This window comes from Mycotypha africana (assembly GCF_025528875.1).
Source record: "Mycotypha africana strain NRRL 2978 chromosome Unknown BDF20scaffold_6, whole genome shotgun sequence".
Lineage (NCBI taxonomy): Eukaryota > Fungi > Mucoromycota > Mucoromycetes > Mucorales > Mycotyphaceae > Mycotypha > Mycotypha africana.
The window spans coordinates 371141-390193 of NW_026515730.1; the positions used below are offsets into that span (position 1 = coordinate 371141).

General features: G+C 38.7%; 9 protein-coding genes across 9 annotated transcripts; 6 read left to right on the forward strand and 3 right to left on the reverse strand.

Moving 5' to 3' along the window:
* Positions 1–319: 319 nt before the first annotated feature.
* BDF20DRAFT_835948 (S-adenosylmethionine synthase) lies at positions 320–1861 on the forward strand (the record flags this gene model as incomplete). The annotated part of the gene is made up of 4 exons (XM_053078904.1): positions 320–371; positions 482–812; positions 930–1322; positions 1489–1861. 4 exons carry the CDS (start codon positions 320–322, stop codon positions 1859–1861), a joined length of 1149 nt encoding a protein of 382 aa, XP_052935400.1.
* A 733-nt stretch (positions 1862–2594) lies between these two features.
* Positions 2595–2813, forward strand: BDF20DRAFT_906330 (uncharacterized protein; the record flags this gene model as incomplete). Its single annotated transcript, XM_053083262.1, has 1 exon — positions 2595–2813. One exon carries the CDS (start codon positions 2595–2597, stop codon positions 2811–2813), a length of 219 nt encoding a protein of 72 aa, XP_052935401.1.
* A 259-nt stretch (positions 2814–3072) lies between these two features.
* Positions 3073–4291, reverse strand: BDF20DRAFT_545649 (Rna polymerase II). Its single transcript, XM_053075716.1, has 6 exons — positions 4188–4291; positions 3750–4019; positions 3603–3653; positions 3461–3526; positions 3306–3371; positions 3073–3222 (listed from the first exon to the last, which is right to left on the reverse strand). Exons 1-6 carry the CDS (start codon positions 4197–4199, stop codon positions 3172–3174), a joined length of 516 nt encoding a protein of 171 aa, XP_052935402.1. The 5' UTR covers positions 4200–4291; the 3' UTR covers positions 3073–3171.
* Positions 4292–4655: 364 nt separating this feature from the next.
* On the forward strand, positions 4656–5625 carry BDF20DRAFT_873034 (uncharacterized protein). The gene is made up of 3 exons (XM_053081178.1): positions 4656–4773; positions 4812–5273; positions 5335–5625. The coding sequence occupies exons 1-2, from the start codon at positions 4685–4687 to the stop codon at positions 4873–4875; spliced, it is 153 nt and encodes a 50-aa protein (XP_052935403.1). The 5' UTR covers positions 4656–4684; the 3' UTR covers positions 4876–5273; positions 5335–5625.
* A 1274-nt stretch (positions 5626–6899) lies between these two features.
* On the forward strand, positions 6900–8197 carry BDF20DRAFT_873037 (uncharacterized protein; the record flags this gene model as incomplete). Its single annotated transcript, XM_053081179.1, has 2 exons — positions 6900–7328; positions 7416–8197. 2 exons carry the CDS (start codon positions 6903–6905, stop codon positions 7839–7841), a joined length of 852 nt encoding a protein of 283 aa, XP_052935404.1. The 3' UTR covers positions 7842–8197.
* A 392-nt stretch (positions 8198–8589) lies between these two features.
* On the reverse strand, positions 8590–10310 carry BDF20DRAFT_873044 (proteasome complex subunit Rpn13 ubiquitin receptor-domain-containing protein). Its single transcript, XM_053081180.1, has 6 exons — positions 10139–10310; positions 10026–10044; positions 9883–9942; positions 9461–9807; positions 9050–9384; positions 8590–8969 (listed from the first exon to the last, which is right to left on the reverse strand). The coding sequence occupies exons 1-6, from the start codon at positions 10243–10245 to the stop codon at positions 8881–8883; spliced, it is 957 nt and encodes a 318-aa protein (XP_052935405.1). The 5' UTR covers positions 10246–10310; the 3' UTR covers positions 8590–8880.
* Positions 10311–10840: 530 nt separating this feature from the next.
* On the reverse strand, positions 10841–12847 carry BDF20DRAFT_906333 (NADP-dependent oxidoreductase domain-containing protein; the record flags this gene model as incomplete). The annotated part of the gene is made up of 8 exons (XM_053083263.1): positions 10841–11146; positions 11228–11460; positions 11544–11621; positions 11694–12008; positions 12080–12152; positions 12232–12453; positions 12528–12595; positions 12670–12847. 8 exons carry the CDS (start codon positions 12845–12847, stop codon positions 10841–10843), a joined length of 1473 nt encoding a protein of 490 aa, XP_052935406.1.
* Positions 12848–13084: 237 nt separating this feature from the next.
* Positions 13085–14826, forward strand: BDF20DRAFT_913494 (uncharacterized protein; the record flags this gene model as incomplete). The annotated part of the gene is made up of 4 exons (XM_053084077.1): positions 13085–13149; positions 13232–14297; positions 14403–14615; positions 14677–14826. The coding sequence occupies 4 exons, from the start codon at positions 13085–13087 to the stop codon at positions 14824–14826; spliced, it is 1494 nt and encodes a 497-aa protein (XP_052935407.1).
* Positions 14827–17080: 2254 nt separating this feature from the next.
* BDF20DRAFT_821422 (enolase) lies at positions 17081–18757 on the forward strand (the record flags this gene model as incomplete). Its single annotated transcript, XM_053077614.1, has 3 exons — positions 17081–17264; positions 17362–18051; positions 18318–18757. 3 exons carry the CDS (start codon positions 17081–17083, stop codon positions 18755–18757), a joined length of 1314 nt encoding a protein of 437 aa, XP_052935408.1.
* Between the last annotated feature and the right edge of the window lie 296 nt (positions 18758–19053).

Sequence of the window (19053 nt, forward strand, 5' to 3'; positions counted from 1 at the left end):
AGGCACAACAACGAAATAGACGTGATGCGTCTTTTGAGAATAAATACGGTGTGAAGATCAAAAACTGATGAAGAATGTCGCGATTGAGCCTACAAACAATTTTGATTGGCTGAATATATTACTTTCGAATCAGCCTATTGGATAATTTGGGTGGCTTTAATTGATGCTGATTTTTTTTTTCTTTTTTTTTTTTTTTCCTGTGGTTAAAAAAAAGGGATTGCACAAGTCTACACGCAACTTTTTTTCTTTTTTTCAAACGCTTTTTTTTCCTTCGTAAACCCTTTTTCGCCAAAAAGCAGTATCCTTAATAACATCAAATATGAGCGACACTTTCCTTTTCACTTCTGAATCTGTTGGTGAAGGCCATCCCGGTAAGAATACTTTGAACGACATTTTTCATGAACGTTTTATCGTTCTCATTCTTACCAATTCTCTTTTCTTTTTTCTATGGGGGGAAATGCATTATACATGATACAAACAGATAAGATTTGTGATCAAGTTTCTGATGCTATTTTGGATGCCTGTTTAGCCCAAGATCCCATGTCCAAGGTTGCTTGTGAAACTGCTGCCAAGACTGGTATGATTATGGTCTTTGGTGAAATCACCACCAAGGCCAACCTCGATTATCAAAAGATCATTCGTAATACAATTAAGCAAATCGGCTATGATGATTCTGAAAAGGGTTTCGATTATAAGACCTGTAACGTTTTGGTCGCCATTGAACAACAATCACCCGATATTGCTCAAGGTCTCGTTCAAAAGTCTTTCAACATTGAAGATATTGGTGCTGGTGACCAAGGTATCATGTTTGGGTACGTGTTTTTTTTTTTTTTCTTGTCCAGGCTTAGTTTTGCTAAGTTGTGTGTTGTTGTTCGTTATCCTCATATTTCTGTTGTTTTTTTTTTTTTTTGTTTTCATTGCTAATACAGTTATGCTACTGATGAAACTCCTGAAATGATGCCTTTGACTGCTGTTCTTTCTCACAAGCTCAACAAGCGTATGGCTGATCTCCGTCGTGACGGTACCCTCTCTTGGTTGCGTCCCGATTCCAAGACCCAAGTTACCATTGAATATAGAAATGATAATGGTGCTATGGTTCCTCTTCGTGTCGATACCGTTGTTATCTCTGTCCAACACGCTGCTGAAATTGAAACTGAAGATCTTCGTAAGGCTTTGATGGAACACGTCATCAAGCCTGTCATCCCCGAAAACCTTTTGAAGGATACCGTTTTCCACTTACAACCCTCTGGTAAGTTCATCATCGGTGGTCCTCAAGGTGATGCTGGTTTGACCGGTCGTAAGATTATTGTTGATACTTATGGGTAAGTTACTTCAACCTATATGATAAGCTGATGTCGTAGAAGCGATCCAAAACAAGGGGGGTGGGGAGGGAGAGAGGAATAGGAGCGGAAGGGCTGGATAGCATCGGTTCTTCAAATTCGTCGGATGATTAACACAAGCGTTTCCCTTTTTGTGTACCTTCTTTAGTGGTTGGGGTGCTCACGGTGGTGGTGCTTTCTCCGGTAAGGATTGGTCCAAGGTCGATCGTTCTGCCGCTTATACCGCTCGTTGGATCGCCAAGTCCCTTGTTCACGCCAAGCTCGCTCGTCGTGCCCTTGTTCAACTTTCTTATGCCATTGGTGTTGCCGAACCCCTTTCCATCTTTGTTGATACCTACGGTACCTCTGAGAAGTCTACCAACGAATTAGTCGAAATCATCAGAAAGAACTTTGATCTTCGTCCTGGTGTCATTGTCAAGGAACTCGATCTCTTCAAGCCTGTCTACCAAAAGACTGCTGCTTATGGCCACTTTGGTCGTGAAGAATTCACTTGGGAACAACCCAAGGAACTCAAGTTCTAAGTCCTGTTTATTCTATTTTAATCATTTTTTTTCTCTCCTCTTGTGTATGTGTTAACTTCATATATATACTGTATCGTTTAATTAATTTGTGTTTCTATTCTCTCAGCAAACCCTCTCCCCCCAGCAATTGCATGTCTCTCACTTCAACCCAATCCCCCATATCCCCTTATACTTTTTGTTTCTTTTGAAAATCATTATTTTTTATACATGAAATTTTTTTCCCGTTTTTTCAAACTTGTAGAATAAAAAAATTAAAAAAGTATTCCTTTTGTACAATTTGAAATGCCGCCTCTGCGTGTTTATGGATGTTGGTCCGTTCGTTCAGGTGTCAGAAACATTGAGTATGCATTTTACATTTGTAGACAGGAAGGATTGATTTTTTACTTTATCATTGTCTTCATTTTCCGTTCTTGCGTTTCAGCCATTTAGTTTCATTCAGTAGCACCAAACTATTTATAAAAAAGCAATGTCAGATCCTTACGGAACACCTTACACTTACAATGCCATCGACGTAAAGTACATGCAGCTGGCCATTGAGGAAGCCAACAAGTCCATCCCCGCACCTAAAGCTTACTGTGTTGGCGCTGCACTCGTCGATGCCAATGGGCAATTACTTTCGACAGGCTATTCACGCGAACTACCAGGCAACACACACGCTGAAGAATGTGCTTTAATCAAAATTGCAGATAGTAAAGAGGAGATAGACCTGAAAGGTGCCACGATGTATACCACTATGGAGCCTTGTTCGGTGCGTTTATCAGGCAACCGACCTTGTTCTGATCGAATTGTTAAAGCTCAAATCAAACGTGTGGTGATAGGCGTACGAGAACCACCCCATCTGGTATCGTGCGAGGGTATTCAGTTATTACAACAGCACGGCATCCAAGTATTTATTGTGCCCGATGTGCAAGAAGCCTGTTTGGCTCCTAACAAGCATATATTACAGCAATAATGATACTGAACTCTATTACAAACCTGTTTTATTTCTTTTACTTATCTTTGACACAGTATAAACAAATAAAGAGAGATGAGATAGCCCATCCTATCCTGCCACTCAGAGATCCCTCTACATACCATGAATAAGATAGTGAACGTAGGATGTGCATATTGGTTTATCTTTATCTTTTTTTTTTATGGTGTTTGGTGTAAGAGTTAGTTCATTGTATAGAATATTAATTTATTTTTTGGATTTTCATAGAGCCCTACAACCTATTTACAGTTTTCTTTCGTGTGCTTCTCTTTCTTTGTTGTGCCCTGACTCGTACAACGAGATATATGAAAGGCCATTCTGAGTGTCAGTATTATCATCTTTAAGGAGAAATGACACCCAAATAATCTTCTTTGATAGTGCCAATAGCAAACTAGGATCCCAAGAAAAAAAAAAGTTTTACGTTAAACCTTTGATCTATTGTACCTTTCTCCTTACTAAACTTTTTCACTTTACAATTTCTGTTGCATCCACACGCGTACCAACCAATTTTAGCCGAACCAATACATCTTTTTGTATCACCTTTGGTGAAAAGAAAAGCAGCCATTCAGTAACAAAACTATAGCATCACATTATACGCGCATTTTAAATTGATACTTTTTGAATTTTACCTGATCTTCGGAGGAATAGCAAGGGGGGTTACCATTAGCGTCAAATTTCATGTCTGCTGGAATTAACTGCAGATGTGGAGGAATGAACACCTGGTTTTTTAGAATCAGGAAACCCCAACATCACCCTTTCAATATAACTTACGTGGTTGGAAACGAAAACTTGTAATGGCCCGACATCAGCAAAGAAGCCCATCTTTTTTTTTCAATAAGATGTGTATATGTGTTCGTATGATTAACCCAACGATGCCACAAATTTTTTCTTTTACGTTAATAACAGGTAAAGCTTTACCTTATTAACCGTTGTCACAATCGCATCAAGTACTTCACCCTTGAAGGGTTTAAATAAGATGGCTTGATACGATATTTTAAACTCTGCTAACCCTGAACCAGGTAAAATCTTTCCTTTATCGACCGTATTCACTGATAAAACTGTAATAAGGTATCCATATCGTCCAGTACATGTGCCTTCCACATCAATAAGTAGTTTTTCTCTGATTTGACTTTGCATATTAGGCCCAAAATAGGATGGGTGTAATGATATTGTATGGGTTAATTCCTTCTGTTGTATGTATGTGTGTATGTATGTGTGTATGTGTAAGTCCAGATAGAGGTGAGTGTGCGCGTATAGGAATAAAATCAACACGAAAAAAAGTAAATCATGAGAAATCGAACGATCTTTTTGTATTGCAATATAATGGCTGACCCATTCGTTAAAAACAATCTTTACCAAAAAAAACATTGTGTATATGTGTTTGTGTGTTTATGTGTGTGTGTGTGTGTGTGTGTGTGTGTGCGTGCGTACGTAAACGTGAGTATGTAGTGTAAGTGTCTATAGCGTATTCTTTATTATTCTGTCATTCGCCAAGCGTTTTTGATTAAAGGGATGTTTTGGTGTTAAATAATTGAAATGAAGAACGATCTACTAATCATAGTTTGAAACTCTTCAAACCTTTTTTTAAGCGTTTAAATTCGGGTTCTCCTATTATATGTACAACTTATCAACTGAGGATATCGAGAAAACTTTAAAGAGCTCTTTTTAACAAGTTGACAAGCGATTGAATGGTTGTTTGAAAGAGTTGACTCCACCAACAACTCCTCAATGAAAAAAAAAGTATACAATTAGCGGAAAAAGAAAAAAAAAAAAAAAAAAGAATAAAAAGAAATTTTACGTCATGTTCCCTCTATCCAGTTGCAGTTAGTGTACCAAATTTCAAAACACGCATCATGTTTAAATCGCTTCACTTCTCGTACAACAATAGTGCTGTCAAAGTCGATTATCCTACAGATCTACTATTTGCAAAGACAGACTTTTTGTTAGCTTGGCCACTGAAAATGGTGCGTATTTAAAAAGAGGACAATTTCTTGACCATGTTCTTTTCTATGCTAGTTCTCGATATAGCGCGAGTAGAAGCTGAACATATGGGTCAATTTTGCTGCATTTTCAAAACAGTATTGCTTCTTCAGGGCTTGGAGTGAAGCAAAACCCGCTTCATTGAAAGTTACAAAGTTATAGACCAGCTATTATATAGTTATTATTATTATTTTTGCATTTTCCTGATAAGTTCTCGCCTGAAGTCATTCGATATCTTTTCAGAATAGCTTTTGTGCTTCAGCCACATTCGAATAATGATACAAATGCACAAAACTGCAAAAAAAAATTGGAAAATAACATCAATTCAATGGTTAGCGTTGTTGTTTAGCAAGTAACCAATGACAATAACAGACAGCGAAATCCAAAGAAAGCTAATAGTTACTGTTAAAAATGGGGAATAAGAACATGCAGGTGGCACAACATTTGATCACATTCAAAAAGGTACCTATCTAATCAATCGTTGTAGTCTAAAGGCTCCCATTAACACCAAGTTTGAGTTCAGTTTTACCAATGGATAATCGTTATCAGTTAGCTTCTATGTTACGCTGCCTATAATCATTAGTCTTCCGTTTTGCCAACAGAAAGTACTGTCCATTCTTCCACCATACTTTACGTATCAGCAATATAACATACCTACAGGGAAAATGTTAGGCGTCGTATCCTAGCTTAAAAATGCTGAAAACTGTTTTCAATCTGTGCTGCTTAAGCTTTAATGAAACACCTTGAATTTGAACTTTTTCAGCCAAGATTAAACGAAAGCCAAATCTATAACCCACCCCCCTTTTCTTTTTCCTTTACATGTATAGAGAACCGTTTTGCACTTATAAAACCGTTTATATGTTCTCTAAATACATTTAATTATAACATTGGTTTTATTTGGTGCTCAGAAGAAGTCCAAGTTTCTAAAGAAGTATCAAAACTGTCTAATGCAAGCTATTCTTTCATTGAAGACTACTTTATGAATGTTTGGGGTCAATGTTTAATCTCGGACAAAGAGAAATATCTTTGCTTACATCTTGAGTAATATAAGGGTATGAGTATTACTCTAAAAAAAGGGCACTCTCTTTTCTTTATCTATTTTTTCACTGAATCTTCTTGTCCTATTTTCTTGCGCTTATCTTGCTAATGGGTTTTCGTTCTTCGTAAGGATGCTGCCATGCTTTACCGCGCCTTACTCAAAACGAACGTTTTATAAAACAGCGTGTTCATTATATACTTGAAGAGAGGCTGTCATGAATGATATATACAATTTTTTCTAAGTTCAATTCGAGTCACAAGTGCATTCCATCCATATAACAGAGCTAAAAATCAGTCGACATGTGGTTTGAAGAAAGAATAAGCCTTGCAGTAGAGCGAATGCTTTTTATATTCAGACAGAATGTCGTTTTCAATGCAGTTTCTTAGATACATTAGTAACTGCCTTTTTTTGGGTCCCATTTCTAACTTCTAGCAGTGTGAAAGAAAGGCGTTCATGATATGTACCATAGTGCAGTGTCGATGTCATACCAATGGTTGCTTACTGAGCAATGGCTGTGCTCAAAAATAATACTCTACTGCTTTTTTTTTATAGGGTTCTCCAGATCTACACGCGGCATTCATCCTATGGTAGTATCAAGGTTTTTGCTTGCGTTGATTTCTGAAGAAAACGCCTTTTCTCCAAATGCCTCTTACGCCTTGTTGATAAACTTTTCAAGACTACGTTTATCTGCTTCGATGCAATACTAATCAAAGTGCAAAAGTACTTATATTATCGTTGACACTATCCATGGGGACAGCGGTATGAACGTACCTCAAAATAATGCCATGTAGAAATGAATCAAATAATCAGAGCTAGTCAACAACAGACACAGGTTGCAGTTCCTATATAGGAATGACTAACAAAGAAGGATTTGTTGAACAGTGTTCTATCTTTCCCGTTCATTATGACGTGCATTCACTCTTGTTTTCTGAATCCAAATGTCCATTATATCATCTGTGGAAGTGGGTACAGGTTTCAAGAGCCGCTTGGCTATGGAGCTAAACAACAATGCTTCTCAAACTTTTGATTTCTGTCTCTTTTAAGTTTGCAATATGTCACACTTTCGCTTTCCTCGAGCCGCTGGGCCTATGGAAGAAGATATGATTAATTCAGTCGTACATAGTATCGAGCCAAATGAAAGAACAGCAACATCAAACGGTAATGGTCATCCTATCACCGGTTTTATTTCGACTAGTGACCGTGCTGTCAGTAGTAGCAACGATGTCGAAATGAATAATACAGACGATGAGTCATCAGGATCGTCCACCATTCTTGCTTCTTCGAAGCAACAGCGACAACGACGCTCGGAGCAGCGACATAATTCTACCCAAGAGGAGCAACGTTGTTGGATTTGTTTTGGTGACAGTTCTGATTCCCAAGGAAAGTGGGTCAAGCCATGTAAATGTTCACTAGAAGCTCACGAAAGTTGTTTGTTGGACTGGATAGCAGAACTGCAAAAAGCCTCGCCGACAAAGAAGGTTCGAGCTCTATGCCGAGCATCCATTTTTTTTTATCACTGATTACTGTATCTAACCTAGAGCATATGGTATTGTCTGTAATTATAGGTGAGCTGTCCTCAGTGTAACACACCTTACAAACTCGCACAGCAGAAAAGCATTCTACTCAGTATTTTGACGGCAGTGGACTCATTCGTTCGAACAAGTACACCTTATATCACCGTTGTAGGATTGGGTTGCTCACTATTAATCACATGCACAACTTACGGAGCTTTCTCTGTGTTGACTTTATTCGGCAGTAGAGATGGAGAGAGGCTGATAGGGAACCCGAACACATGGACCCTCAAAACCTGGATTGGATTGCCCCTCATCCCCGTGATACTCATTTCCAGTAAAACCAAGTACGGAGATGCTATTTTACCCATTGCCTCCATGTCATTATTGACGGCTACCGGTATCACACCAGATACTATCCGATTTACATGGCCAATGTCACCTGCTTTAACGATTGGACTGATGCCTTGGATTAGGTAAATTTTGAAGAAAGCGAGTTATTCATAGATGCTACTGATATTAGCAGGGCTTTCAGCTGACCAACACTGATATACAATCATTAGGCTGTTTTACAAAAATGCATATCGACTTATTCAGCGTTATATGACGAAAAATCTATCAGTAAGAGAAACTGCCTCTCTACCAGCATCAAATACAGCGGCTTCTTTAAATCGGCAACGACGACGGGAATCTCTGAATTCAATTCATACAACATCGTTAAGTGATAGAGAGCGCGATCTGGAAATGGATATGATCAATGGTAGAGAAACAAGTAGTATTGGCATTACATTAGTCGGAGCTTTGTTATGGCCAGCTATCAGTAGTAATGTTGGAGGGTAAGTGTTTTGAGTTTAACGTTCGATACAAAAAATACTAACGCTGCATATAGACTTTTATACAAATTTAAATGGGTCAGACATAACTTTCCACTTCCTTTTCAAAGAAACATTCTGGGTGGATGTTTATTCGTCGTCATGAAAGATATAGGCAATTTATTATACAAATATGAACGTATAAAGCAGTACCGATCACGCCGCGTCAAAAACTTTGACGAAGTCAACTGAAGGTCTTTTCTTATCTACTACATATTTATTGGTTACCCTTGATAGCTGTCAACGTTTTTTTTCTTTTCCCTTCATCTACATATATTATTTCAAATTAAATTCATACTGGACAATGATACCAGCAATAACAGTGTCGTAATAGCTGATTATTTTCAATGCCAGTCATTTTTAATTCAGTTTTAAAGCAACAAATTTTTCTGGACTTTTTCCATCCTTTTTTTTTTTTCATTTCACAATGTCTTTTTACAGGGCTTCTCACCGTAAAGAAAGTGGGTGAGATGGTCTACACTAAAGACAAAGATTGAAATAACACAAGTACAGATACACTGAATGTCGCAAAGCCATTGAGACAATATCAGTCATTTTCATACCTTGTACATCACTCTACTTTTTCCTTACGAAAAAACATTTTTATTGAAACTTTTCGACAATCACATGAACGAACAGCTAAATATCTAATCCTCTTCCATAACATCCATATCCGTACGACCCTCATTTTTATGTTTTGCATAGTATCCAACAGCCTTCAAAAATGATTTTAGGTCTGATATACGGAAAAATTGAAGAACGAGTTTCTATTAGGATAGGACATACTTGTATACGAAAGAAAGTTGAAGCATTTACCTTTGTCGGTTTGTAAAGCCTCCACTAATGAGTCAAGTTTATCTTGTTCAAGTGCAGCATTGATAACCTGCAGTCTTCGTTTGAATTCTTCGCTTTGAACTAATTGCTCTATCTCCTCTTCTGAACGTTTGTTTCCCTCATTGACAAATGGGAAAAGGGCAGATCGAATATCATCCTCACGAAGAATTGAGTTGAGTGTGTCTGCGGCTAAAGCATCGCCTAATTCAAGTGTGACAGGTTGTTCTGGCGCATTTGTTTCTGCAAGAGTGGATTCTGCTTCGGTCCATTTGGAAGCAGGTATTCTGGCTTCTATATCTATGGAAGAGGAGAGATTACTTTTAAAGAGACAATATCGGATGATGAGAAATTGCTGTCTCCTTTCATATGAATGGAACTTGTGCGCATGTATACCTTAATCCACCAGCGTTTTGAATGAATTGTAAAAGATTATCTTGTGTCATATTCATATCCAAATCCCCTTGTCCACCACCCAAAATCTGCATTAAATCGGAGTGGACATTGCCTTCGTATTCTAGGTCGTTACCATCACGATGACCACTGCCACTCATCGCACTTTGAGGATCGTTAATGAGTTGGTTCACTCGGTTCACTAACTCTTCATCTTTCTCATCATTTTTGCTTTGCATCCAATAAAATACTTTTTGGCTTGAAGATTTAAACTTCAAGACGTAGACACGTCCAGTTGTGCATTCATGAACGTGGATGAGTTCGGCTTCGTCAGGAAAGATAATAAAGTCCTACAGTCGTAAAAGCAAAACGTAAGTCCACTACTTTTATGATTGCGTTGTGAGTAACCCAAACGTGGTACTAACATCTTCAGGGTCTGCAGCCTTTCGTTCCTTCCAGTAAAAATGCATAAGTTGGTCGTCACTCTGTAGAAAATATATCCCGATGGACATTGTCAGCTTTCCAACTTCTTTAGTCATTGCCAATCGTCGATCTGCACTATCTTTACCTGATCCATATAAATGACACTAAGAGATAAAAAGTGTTAGGCAGTTCATTCCTTTCTTCTAAGCACGGCCAGTATATCGCTCATCGTAGTTTTGCATAAATATTTTACGTTACCCCTTCCTAGTGTCGGGCTTCAGCATATTGCCCTCTTTGATGACTTTACCAGCATTAAACTCAACAAGGTGATTATTGTTTCTTTGAGCTGTAGGGAAGAGACTCATTGTGTATTCAGTTAGTAGATCGGTTGATTCACCAGTGTTTGGTTTTAAAAAGAAAAAAAAGAACAAGAAAAATGCAGGAAAGTCGTGTAGGCACTACGAAGATGACGCGGCAAACAAAATTTCTGTCGGCGGGCTAACCAATAGCATAAAAGTCATTTGGACTTAGTGTCACCTTTGATACGACTGTTCAAGAGGAAGAAGAGCACTACTCTTCGAATTGAGATGCCCGAAAAGAGGGGGTTTTTTTTTCCCTATATTCAGCTTGTCTGAACACAAATGGTGTGTAGAGATTTACAAGCATTATAAATCGAATAAAACGTGGACATAAAGCCTTACAAAAGAAAAGGAAACTCTCTATTTATGGCTCGCCTTATCTATATTGTACATCTTTTATCATGCTTGACTTGAACCGCTTTCAACTTGGTAAGGAAGTACATTGCTTTTCATGGTCCGAAAAAAGCATGCCATCGGCACTTTAGATCCATCAGGGCGTTTGATACCTTAGCTCAATCATTCTTACAGTGGATAATGACCTTTAAGCACTATACCGATCTTTTATTGACGTCCGTACCAAAGACGCGCCTAAACACTTAATTTACCAAAAAACTGGGCATTTCCAGATATCATCGACATATTCCTTTTGAATAGGTTCTTGTTGCGCTGCAAATAGCGCGTCATTGACATATAAAGGGTCTCTCATACCTGTTAATACAGTTCCTACATTTTTGTGGGATAATAATAGTCTGAGCATTTTGATTGACAATGGTGAATAGGCTGACGGAGGGAGCTGATCTTGTAAAGCTGGACAAAGAGCGTTAATAATTCGGTCCAAGTCATTATTCTTCCGCAGTGTGTCGATGTAAGCATAATCAATAATGTTTTTTATTAACGCATGCATATTCTAATCAATGTTGAAGATTTAACCGTTTTAGCTTTTATGACTCGGTCGCGAAGAAGGTAAGTAAGCCGTTTTTTTGTTTACCTCCTTATAAACTTTCATCCATTCTTCCAACATATTGCTACTATCTGGGTTATCCGCGGCTTGCAAACGAACATATTTTGAAAATTCGGCCATGTCCTTATCCAGTGTAGGCAATACTTGTTGCGTCAAATAATGCCGTGTAGCAAAGTGATTCTGCGCTAAACGCGCCAAATTCTCGGACAGAACTTGACCCCACACAAATTTGGATGTCAACGATTCTTCCTCGACAGGCACTAATAGCAGTGCAAAACAAATTTACTGTTAGTATCATTGTCTTTAAAGCAAAAAGGCAAAATGACCCTTTTTTTCTATTTACATTCTGATACTATCTCTGATTCTAATTTGGCTATATTTTCAAAGGATTTTTGCATCTCGGCCATAATCTCATGCTCAGCTATGTTGCAACAGGAAATGCAAGAGTTGGATTTCGTCTGATTTCTTCTCCTTTGCGAGCTTGTTGTCTTACCTGGTCCTTTTCCATTGGCTCCGAGTTCATGATTAGCCAACACTCGCACTTGACCATTGGCAATAGCATTTAAAGGCCTATTTGTCATAATATAGATACCATTCGCTTCAGCAATTTGCGCTACCGTTTTTGCACCCACATCATCTTCTGCTTTGACAATCGCTTCACGTTCATAGAGGTTGAATGGCACCTGAATAGCCAACAAATTTTGATTGCTTTTGGGGCATGCTTTGATTATTTCATTTAACGAAATATGGTCTACGGCATTAGGGAATGCCATTGTATTGGAGCAAATACCGTATCCACCCATAGAGCCTATGGCGAAGAGAAGGGGCTCTTGTTGAATGATGGCTGCACTGTCTCTTTCTTAGTGTGATCAATTTTACCTGCTGCGACTAAACCATCAAGATATCTAAAAGTTTCTGCTAATTCTTTATACAGATGTGCAGTAGTGTAACTCTATGAATAGATCACTAGTTTAAACTTAAATTCTCGTCTACACGGAAGACTTGTAGGACGGTGCAACAATAAAATTTACCCTATTCTTCGCCATGAGCATTCTTTCGGGTGAGTTGATCATGAAGATGTCTATTTTGCTCGTTTTGAGTCTCTTCAACGACATTTCAAGCTGCTTTTCCAGTACCCTAGGACTGATGGAATGGAACATTTTGTCGCTCAACTGAATATAATCTTTTTGAGCATCGAAAGCTTGAACATCCGAGCTGCTTAAATATCCAGATTTCGTTACAAGTGTTATGGACTTGGAAGAAAAAAAGAAAATTGGTTGGGATCAAACTAAATCTATGGATTTTTTGTTTAAACATTCCATATTACTTCTCGAGATAGCTTGCTTGACGCGGATAGGTCTTGTAGCGTTTGACCAATGATGGTCTCGGAAGCGCCTTTGAATATAAAAGATATATATTGTGATGAATAACCCTTTCAATGCTGAGTGCAGTCCATCGGCAAGCTAAACCTTTGAGACACAAACCATTTGCAAAGTTACTGCCGGTATCAATGATATTGACACCTCCCTCTAGAGCTGCTTGTAAAGCCTTTGCATGTGTAGCGTTCGAAATACGATAACTTCCAAAGCCAAGTCGAGTGACGAGTCGTCCTGTTTTTGGAATAATTGTTTTTGGTATGGAGGCCATGGCAAAGCTGGGAGGTTTATTCCAACACAAAAGGCGTCTCCGGATGATTGATGTATGCAAAAGAAGACCCTGACATTAGAAACCAATGGACAGGCAACTAGAAACCATGATGGTGACTGTTAAATGAAATAATTCTGTGCCTGAAGAAAAAGTGAATATGCCGCCGCTTCCAAGAAGAAATTGCCTTTTTATTTTTTCCCTGACGTCTTTTTTCTTCTCGACAACAAATCATACAAGATGGTGATGGAATGCCCCTCTTGTGATGCCAATAGAAAGCAATCACTTGGAAAAAATAATTTAGTGTATGCATTTTTTTTTTTATTTTTTTTTTCTCCATCGCCCAACAAGTAAACGCGATTCGCCGATCTCACATTTTGATCATAGGACGTGTGGATACTGCCATAATACTTATCTATACAGTGAAAAGGCGTCAAAACATGATGTTGCGGATCAAGACTTTTCCGATTCGAGCTTTGACTCTGATGAATATATACCCTCACCTACTTATTCAAACGACGAGGATGATGCTGTTGATGCTGCTGCTGCTGCTGCTGCTGCTGCTGAAGCTAATGTTAACGACGACAACGACAACGATGAGGACGAGGACATGCTGTGGACAAAAGGAACCGAGAGGAAGACTGCTGCAAGATCTGCTGACCGAGATATAACATCTCCTTCCGACATGGAGTCATTAAGCAATGAAAATGAAAAACAAGTGTCGAAGAAAGCATCTGACAAGTCTTCTGATTCACCTGTAGAGTTCAAATTGGACTTTGGTGACGAGGACGCTGGAGACGTCTATGAGCTTGATAGTGATGACTCCTTGGACCAACAAATTGCAGCTATTCTGTCCAGGAAACAAAAGCGGTCAAAAATATTCAGTGACGATTCTGATGACGATACACATATAGCACGTTCACAAAAAGGAGCTAAAGGGAAAGAACGTGAGAGCAAGCCATGGTTGAGAGATGAACAACTACCGAAAATTTTTAGACAAACCGAATCTAGAAAAACAAGCAGCTCCCCAGCACCTTCTTCTTCTTCTTCTTTTGCCAAAAATCCTAGAAAGAAAGAATATGAGTTATCTTTCTCCGAAGATGATTCGGATGAAGTTTCTCAATCGCCCAGCAGAACATCTAGACCGTCAAAAAAAGCAGTAAAAGCAACACGGTCAAAAAAACGAAGCAGACATCATAGTAGTGGTAGCGAGTTTAGTGCGAGTGATAGTGAATTAGAAACTGAAAAAGTGACACTATACGACCCAAAGGAGCCTTCACAACATACAATACGTTCAAAAGACTCTACTCAGGGAGAGAGACCATTCAACAGATACAGCCCCTTTATTGTGTTTAATAAAATCTTTAGAAAACAACTGGCAAAGCAATTTCCACATATTGGCAACCTCGAACTCAGTGCAAAAGTAGCAGAAGCGTGGAGGAATATGGACAAAGTGAGTCTCTTTTTTTTTTTTTTTTTTTTGGGTGTTGGATCACCACCACCATTGTATTCTGTGTGTGAATGCTATAGCTAAAACAACGTTTCCCGTGTTCAACAGGAAGAGAAAGAAAAGTTTCTGCAAGAGCAAAAAGAGAAGCGGGAAAGTCTAAAAGGCATCACTAATAAGGCGAATTTCAAGGTTCCAGCAGGAAATGGATGGCTATTATACTCCAAAGAACAGTTACCAAAAGTTAAAAAGGCCTATCCTGATGCGAAGAATATCAATAGCCTGAGTGCTGTCATTGGACAGAGATGGAAAGAACTATCAAAGGTATGATTTACAGTGTTGCGTCGTGCAATCCCGAGATACTCACTGAACGTATGTCATTTAGGAGGAAAGAGACGTATACCACGCACAAGCAAAGAAAGAACGTGAGGAATGGATCAAAGAGCATCCTGAGGAGTTCGCACAACATCAAGAAAGAATGATTCATAGAATCAAAGCGACGAAAGCCGCAAGGAAGAAAGCAAAGAATAAATAATGGAAAGCACCAGCTATAAATCAGCCTGTATTCATGCCACACATATTTTTTTGCACTATTCATTCATCTATCATTATTATATTACAAAGGATACCTAATTTATCACAATTATCTAATAACAGCTACTATAGTTAATGCCTGTCCCCTTATATACGTTCCTATTTTATTCAAGTCGCGCCATGAAAAATCGTGATTCTGAAAATAAAAAAGGCTAAACCGGTTTCTCGGAAAAACAAAAATTTCGATGGAAAAAATGCCCCATTTATCTGACAAGGGATCAATTGTTCTGTGGTACAACAATTAGTTTGCAATTCCTGCTGCTGTGTGGAACACCATGAAATGTTCCAAAAGCACAGGCAAAGGACTCTGAGTTTCACTATCATTGCCAGACGCGTAAAAAGCTCATGTATTGGTATCAAGCAACCTATAGTTGATGCGCAGTATATCTATGTCAACAAATCTACAAGATTGTTGATTTATTGCATCATGTCTTTCATCTAAGCTATAATCGTATCTTAATTTTCCCAGATCCACACTCCAATATCTATTTTTAGGAAAAGATGATATTGAGTATAGCCCGATTAGCTCAGAAGATCAGCAAAAATATAAAAAATAGAATTTAGCATTTTCGATGCTTCCCTAAGACAAATACGAAACCTTCTCAGCAATAGCCTGTAATACCTTCTATTATATCAAGCTTTTCGCAGCGTGATGTGGAATCAGCTTATGACGGGTGCCTCATGAGTGCACGACTTTCTAATTTGATAGAAACGAATAGTATTCACTAGGTTACTATTTAGCACCCATAATCCATTTGCTCATGTGGATAAGAGAAATAACTTCCATGCAACAATGGTGCTGTTACCCATAAAAGAAAAAGTGAGCTATGGAAGGTGCCTTTAGTATTGGATTGAAGCTGCCGACTTGGCTTCAATAACAGAAACACGAAAGAAAAGTGGGATGCTTGTTTATTTAGCTTCCCATTGCAGTCTCCAAGTAGTTATCCCCACCTTCATGAATAATTTAACAAATATAGGAATGATGTTGGGCTTGTGTGGCTATGGAATCATGCTCAAGTTGTACTAGACGTGTCCAAGCAGAGTACAAGAAACTCATTTTGAGAAATACTTAAGCCAGCTAAATTCCCTGATGCATTATTATCTTCCATGTATAAAACTGTTACATTTGTTGAGAGCGAGCTCCGTATTCTACCTTCCATTTCACAGAGTATCCGTCAAAATGTAATACGATCCTTTGACCTACTAGTGAAACGTATATCAAATGCTTTCTAAGCTTTTTACTATATCTGTACTGACTATGATGGTTATGAGGAAAGTATCATGCTGCTAAGTGGGAATAAAAAGCAAAAGACACGATAGTTGACGGAAATACAATGAATGAATCAAGCATAGCATAAATGACAAACAATAGCACACAATCAAGAGCCTAGGCATATTGCCCAGAGGATGATGAGAGGGTTTACTTCGTGTTTGTGCCATCTCAAATAAAAGTCGTTGTTATTATTTGTTGATTTACAAAGAAAAAAAAAAGTATGTTCTAGTATTTTTTACTTTATTCTTTTGTTAGCCATTATTCCGTTTCATATACAATTAAAGATAAAACAAATTGACCATTTCTTGCCTGGTTTCATACGGAGTTTTGATCTTTGCAGATAGTATCAGATGATTGGCTACTACATTTTTAGGATAGGCTTAATTGATCGTTATCGCTGATGTTATCCCTTATTTTTTGGCACGCGATTTTTTAATGATTACAGTAAAAAAAATTTTTTTTATCGATCTCCAAAGAATGAATACTCAAATGACTATGACAGTATACATTTATTTATTTTTTTTGCATCTCTTTTATAATGGGTTCATGACGGTGATAAGTCCTGTTACACTTGTCGATAAGTAATGCATGTTTGTTGACAATTTGAGCTACTAAGAGTTACTGGATATAGTGTTTGTTAGAACGGCAACACACGAACAAAAAAAAATGATGAAAAAATATAAACTTTCATCCTCATGCGGAGTCTTTTAGAAAGCAATAGATTGTTGCAGAGATTTTTTCCCAATCATGGCATGGGTCTTACTCTTCCAAAAAAGGTACTCTTGGTGACTGCCGTTAAAGGTTTGGATTGTATCAAACAAGAAGGGAAAAAAAAAAGCATATAAATCCTGCGATTTCGTGAGCAATTTTGGTCTCTTTTTTCTTTTTCTGTTTTTCCTTTAATTCATTTTCTTCTTTAAAAATGTCCGCCGTCAGCAAGGTTTTCGCTCGTCAAATTTTCGATTCTCGTGGTAACCCCACTGTTGAAGTTGAAGTCACCACCCCCAAGGGTGTCTTCCGTGCTGCTGTCCCCTCTGGTGCCTCCACTGGTATCCACGAAGCCGTCGAACTCCGTGATGGTGACAAGAATGCCTACATGGGCAAGGGTAAAGTGTCCTATAACGCGTGTTTGAGTCAATGATTGCCCATGCATTTGACCCTCGTTGCTAACCATTGACACAACCATTTATTCCCATACATTAGGTGTCCTCAAGGCTGTTGCTAACGTTAACGACATCATCGGTCCCAAGTTGATCGCCGAAAAGATCCCCGTTACCGAACAAAAGAAGATTGATGACTTCCTCATCAACCTTGACGGTACTGCCAACAAGGGTAAGCTCGGTGCTAACGCCATCCTCGGTGTCTCTCTCGCCGTTGCCAAGGCCGCTGCTGCCGATAAGGGTGTCCCTCTCTACGTCCACTTCGCTGACCTTGCTGGTTCCAAGAAGCCTTTCGTTCTTCCCGTCCCTGCTTTCAACGTTATCAACGGTGGTTCTCACGCTGGTAACAAGCTCGCCATGCAAGAATTCATGATTCTCCCCACTGGCGCCAAGTCTTTCCGTGAAGCCATGAAGATCGGTTCCGAAGTCTACCACAACCTCGCCAAGGTCATCAAGGGTAAGTACGGTCTTGATGCCACCAACGTTGGTGATGAAGGTGGTTTCGCTCCCAACATCCAAAACAACGAAGAAGGTCTTGAACTCCTCGTCCAAGCTATTGAAAACGCCGGTTACACTGGTAAGGTCAAGATTGGTATGGATTGTGCCGCCTCCGAATTCTACAAGGAAGGCAAGTACGATCTTGACTTCAAGAACCCCAACTCTGACAAGTCCAAGTGGATCGACGGTAAGGAACTTACCGCCCTCTACAAGCGTTTCGCTGAAAAGTATCCTGGTACGTATGATAAATTTCGCGTTATTTTGTATTTTATGTGTGTATGTGTGTGTTTGTGTGCGGATGTTATTTTTTCCCAGCTTTTTTGAAAAATGAAAAAACTAGTCTACATTTGGAAAACCGTCTTTTGGGTCGGGTTTCAGTTGTTGTAACTGGCTTTTAATTTCTTTTGAAACTTGGAATTTTTTTGAATTTTTTTTTTTTTACGTCTGCTATGAATGTCATCCTTACTAATATCCCCCATTTTTTATGATGATATTCAATAGTTGTCTCCATTGAAGATGCTTTCGATCAAGATGATTGGGAAAACTGGACTCACTTGAAGCAAACCTCCGAATTCCAATTGGTCGGTGATGATCTTTTGGTCACCAACCCCAAGCGTATTGTTACCGCCATTGAAAAGGATGCCTGTAACGCTCTCTTGTTGAAGGTCAACCAAATCGGTACCGTCTCTGAATCCATCCAAGCTGCTCTTGACTCCCAAAAGGCCGGTTGGGGTGTCATGGTCTCTCACCGTTCCGGTGAAACCGAAGATACCACCATTGCTGACCTCGTTGTCGGTCTCCGTACTGGTCAAATCAAGACTGGTGCTCCTTGCCGTTCCGAACGTCTTGCCAAGTACAACCAACTTCTCCGTATTGAAGAAGAACTTGGTGACAACTGTATCTATGCTGGTGAAAACTTCCGCAAGGCTCACGAACTCTAAATTTCTTCTTGTAAATAATCATTAAATTTAAATTGCATCAATAAATTATTCGCATTTGTCATAAAGATTGATATATATCTGAAATAAAAAAAGGCCCTTTTTTTATTTTCAAAAATAACTTGCAGTTTATGGTTAAAGGAAAAAACGTTTTCGTTACAATGGGACCCTCTGTATATGGAAATTTTGTCATGAGAAATGTGTAAATGCTTCCGGGTCGCTCTCTTCGCTGTACTCTTATCTATTCATAAATAAAAAGGTTATTCAACACGGATACACCTTCACTAAGATCAGTACGC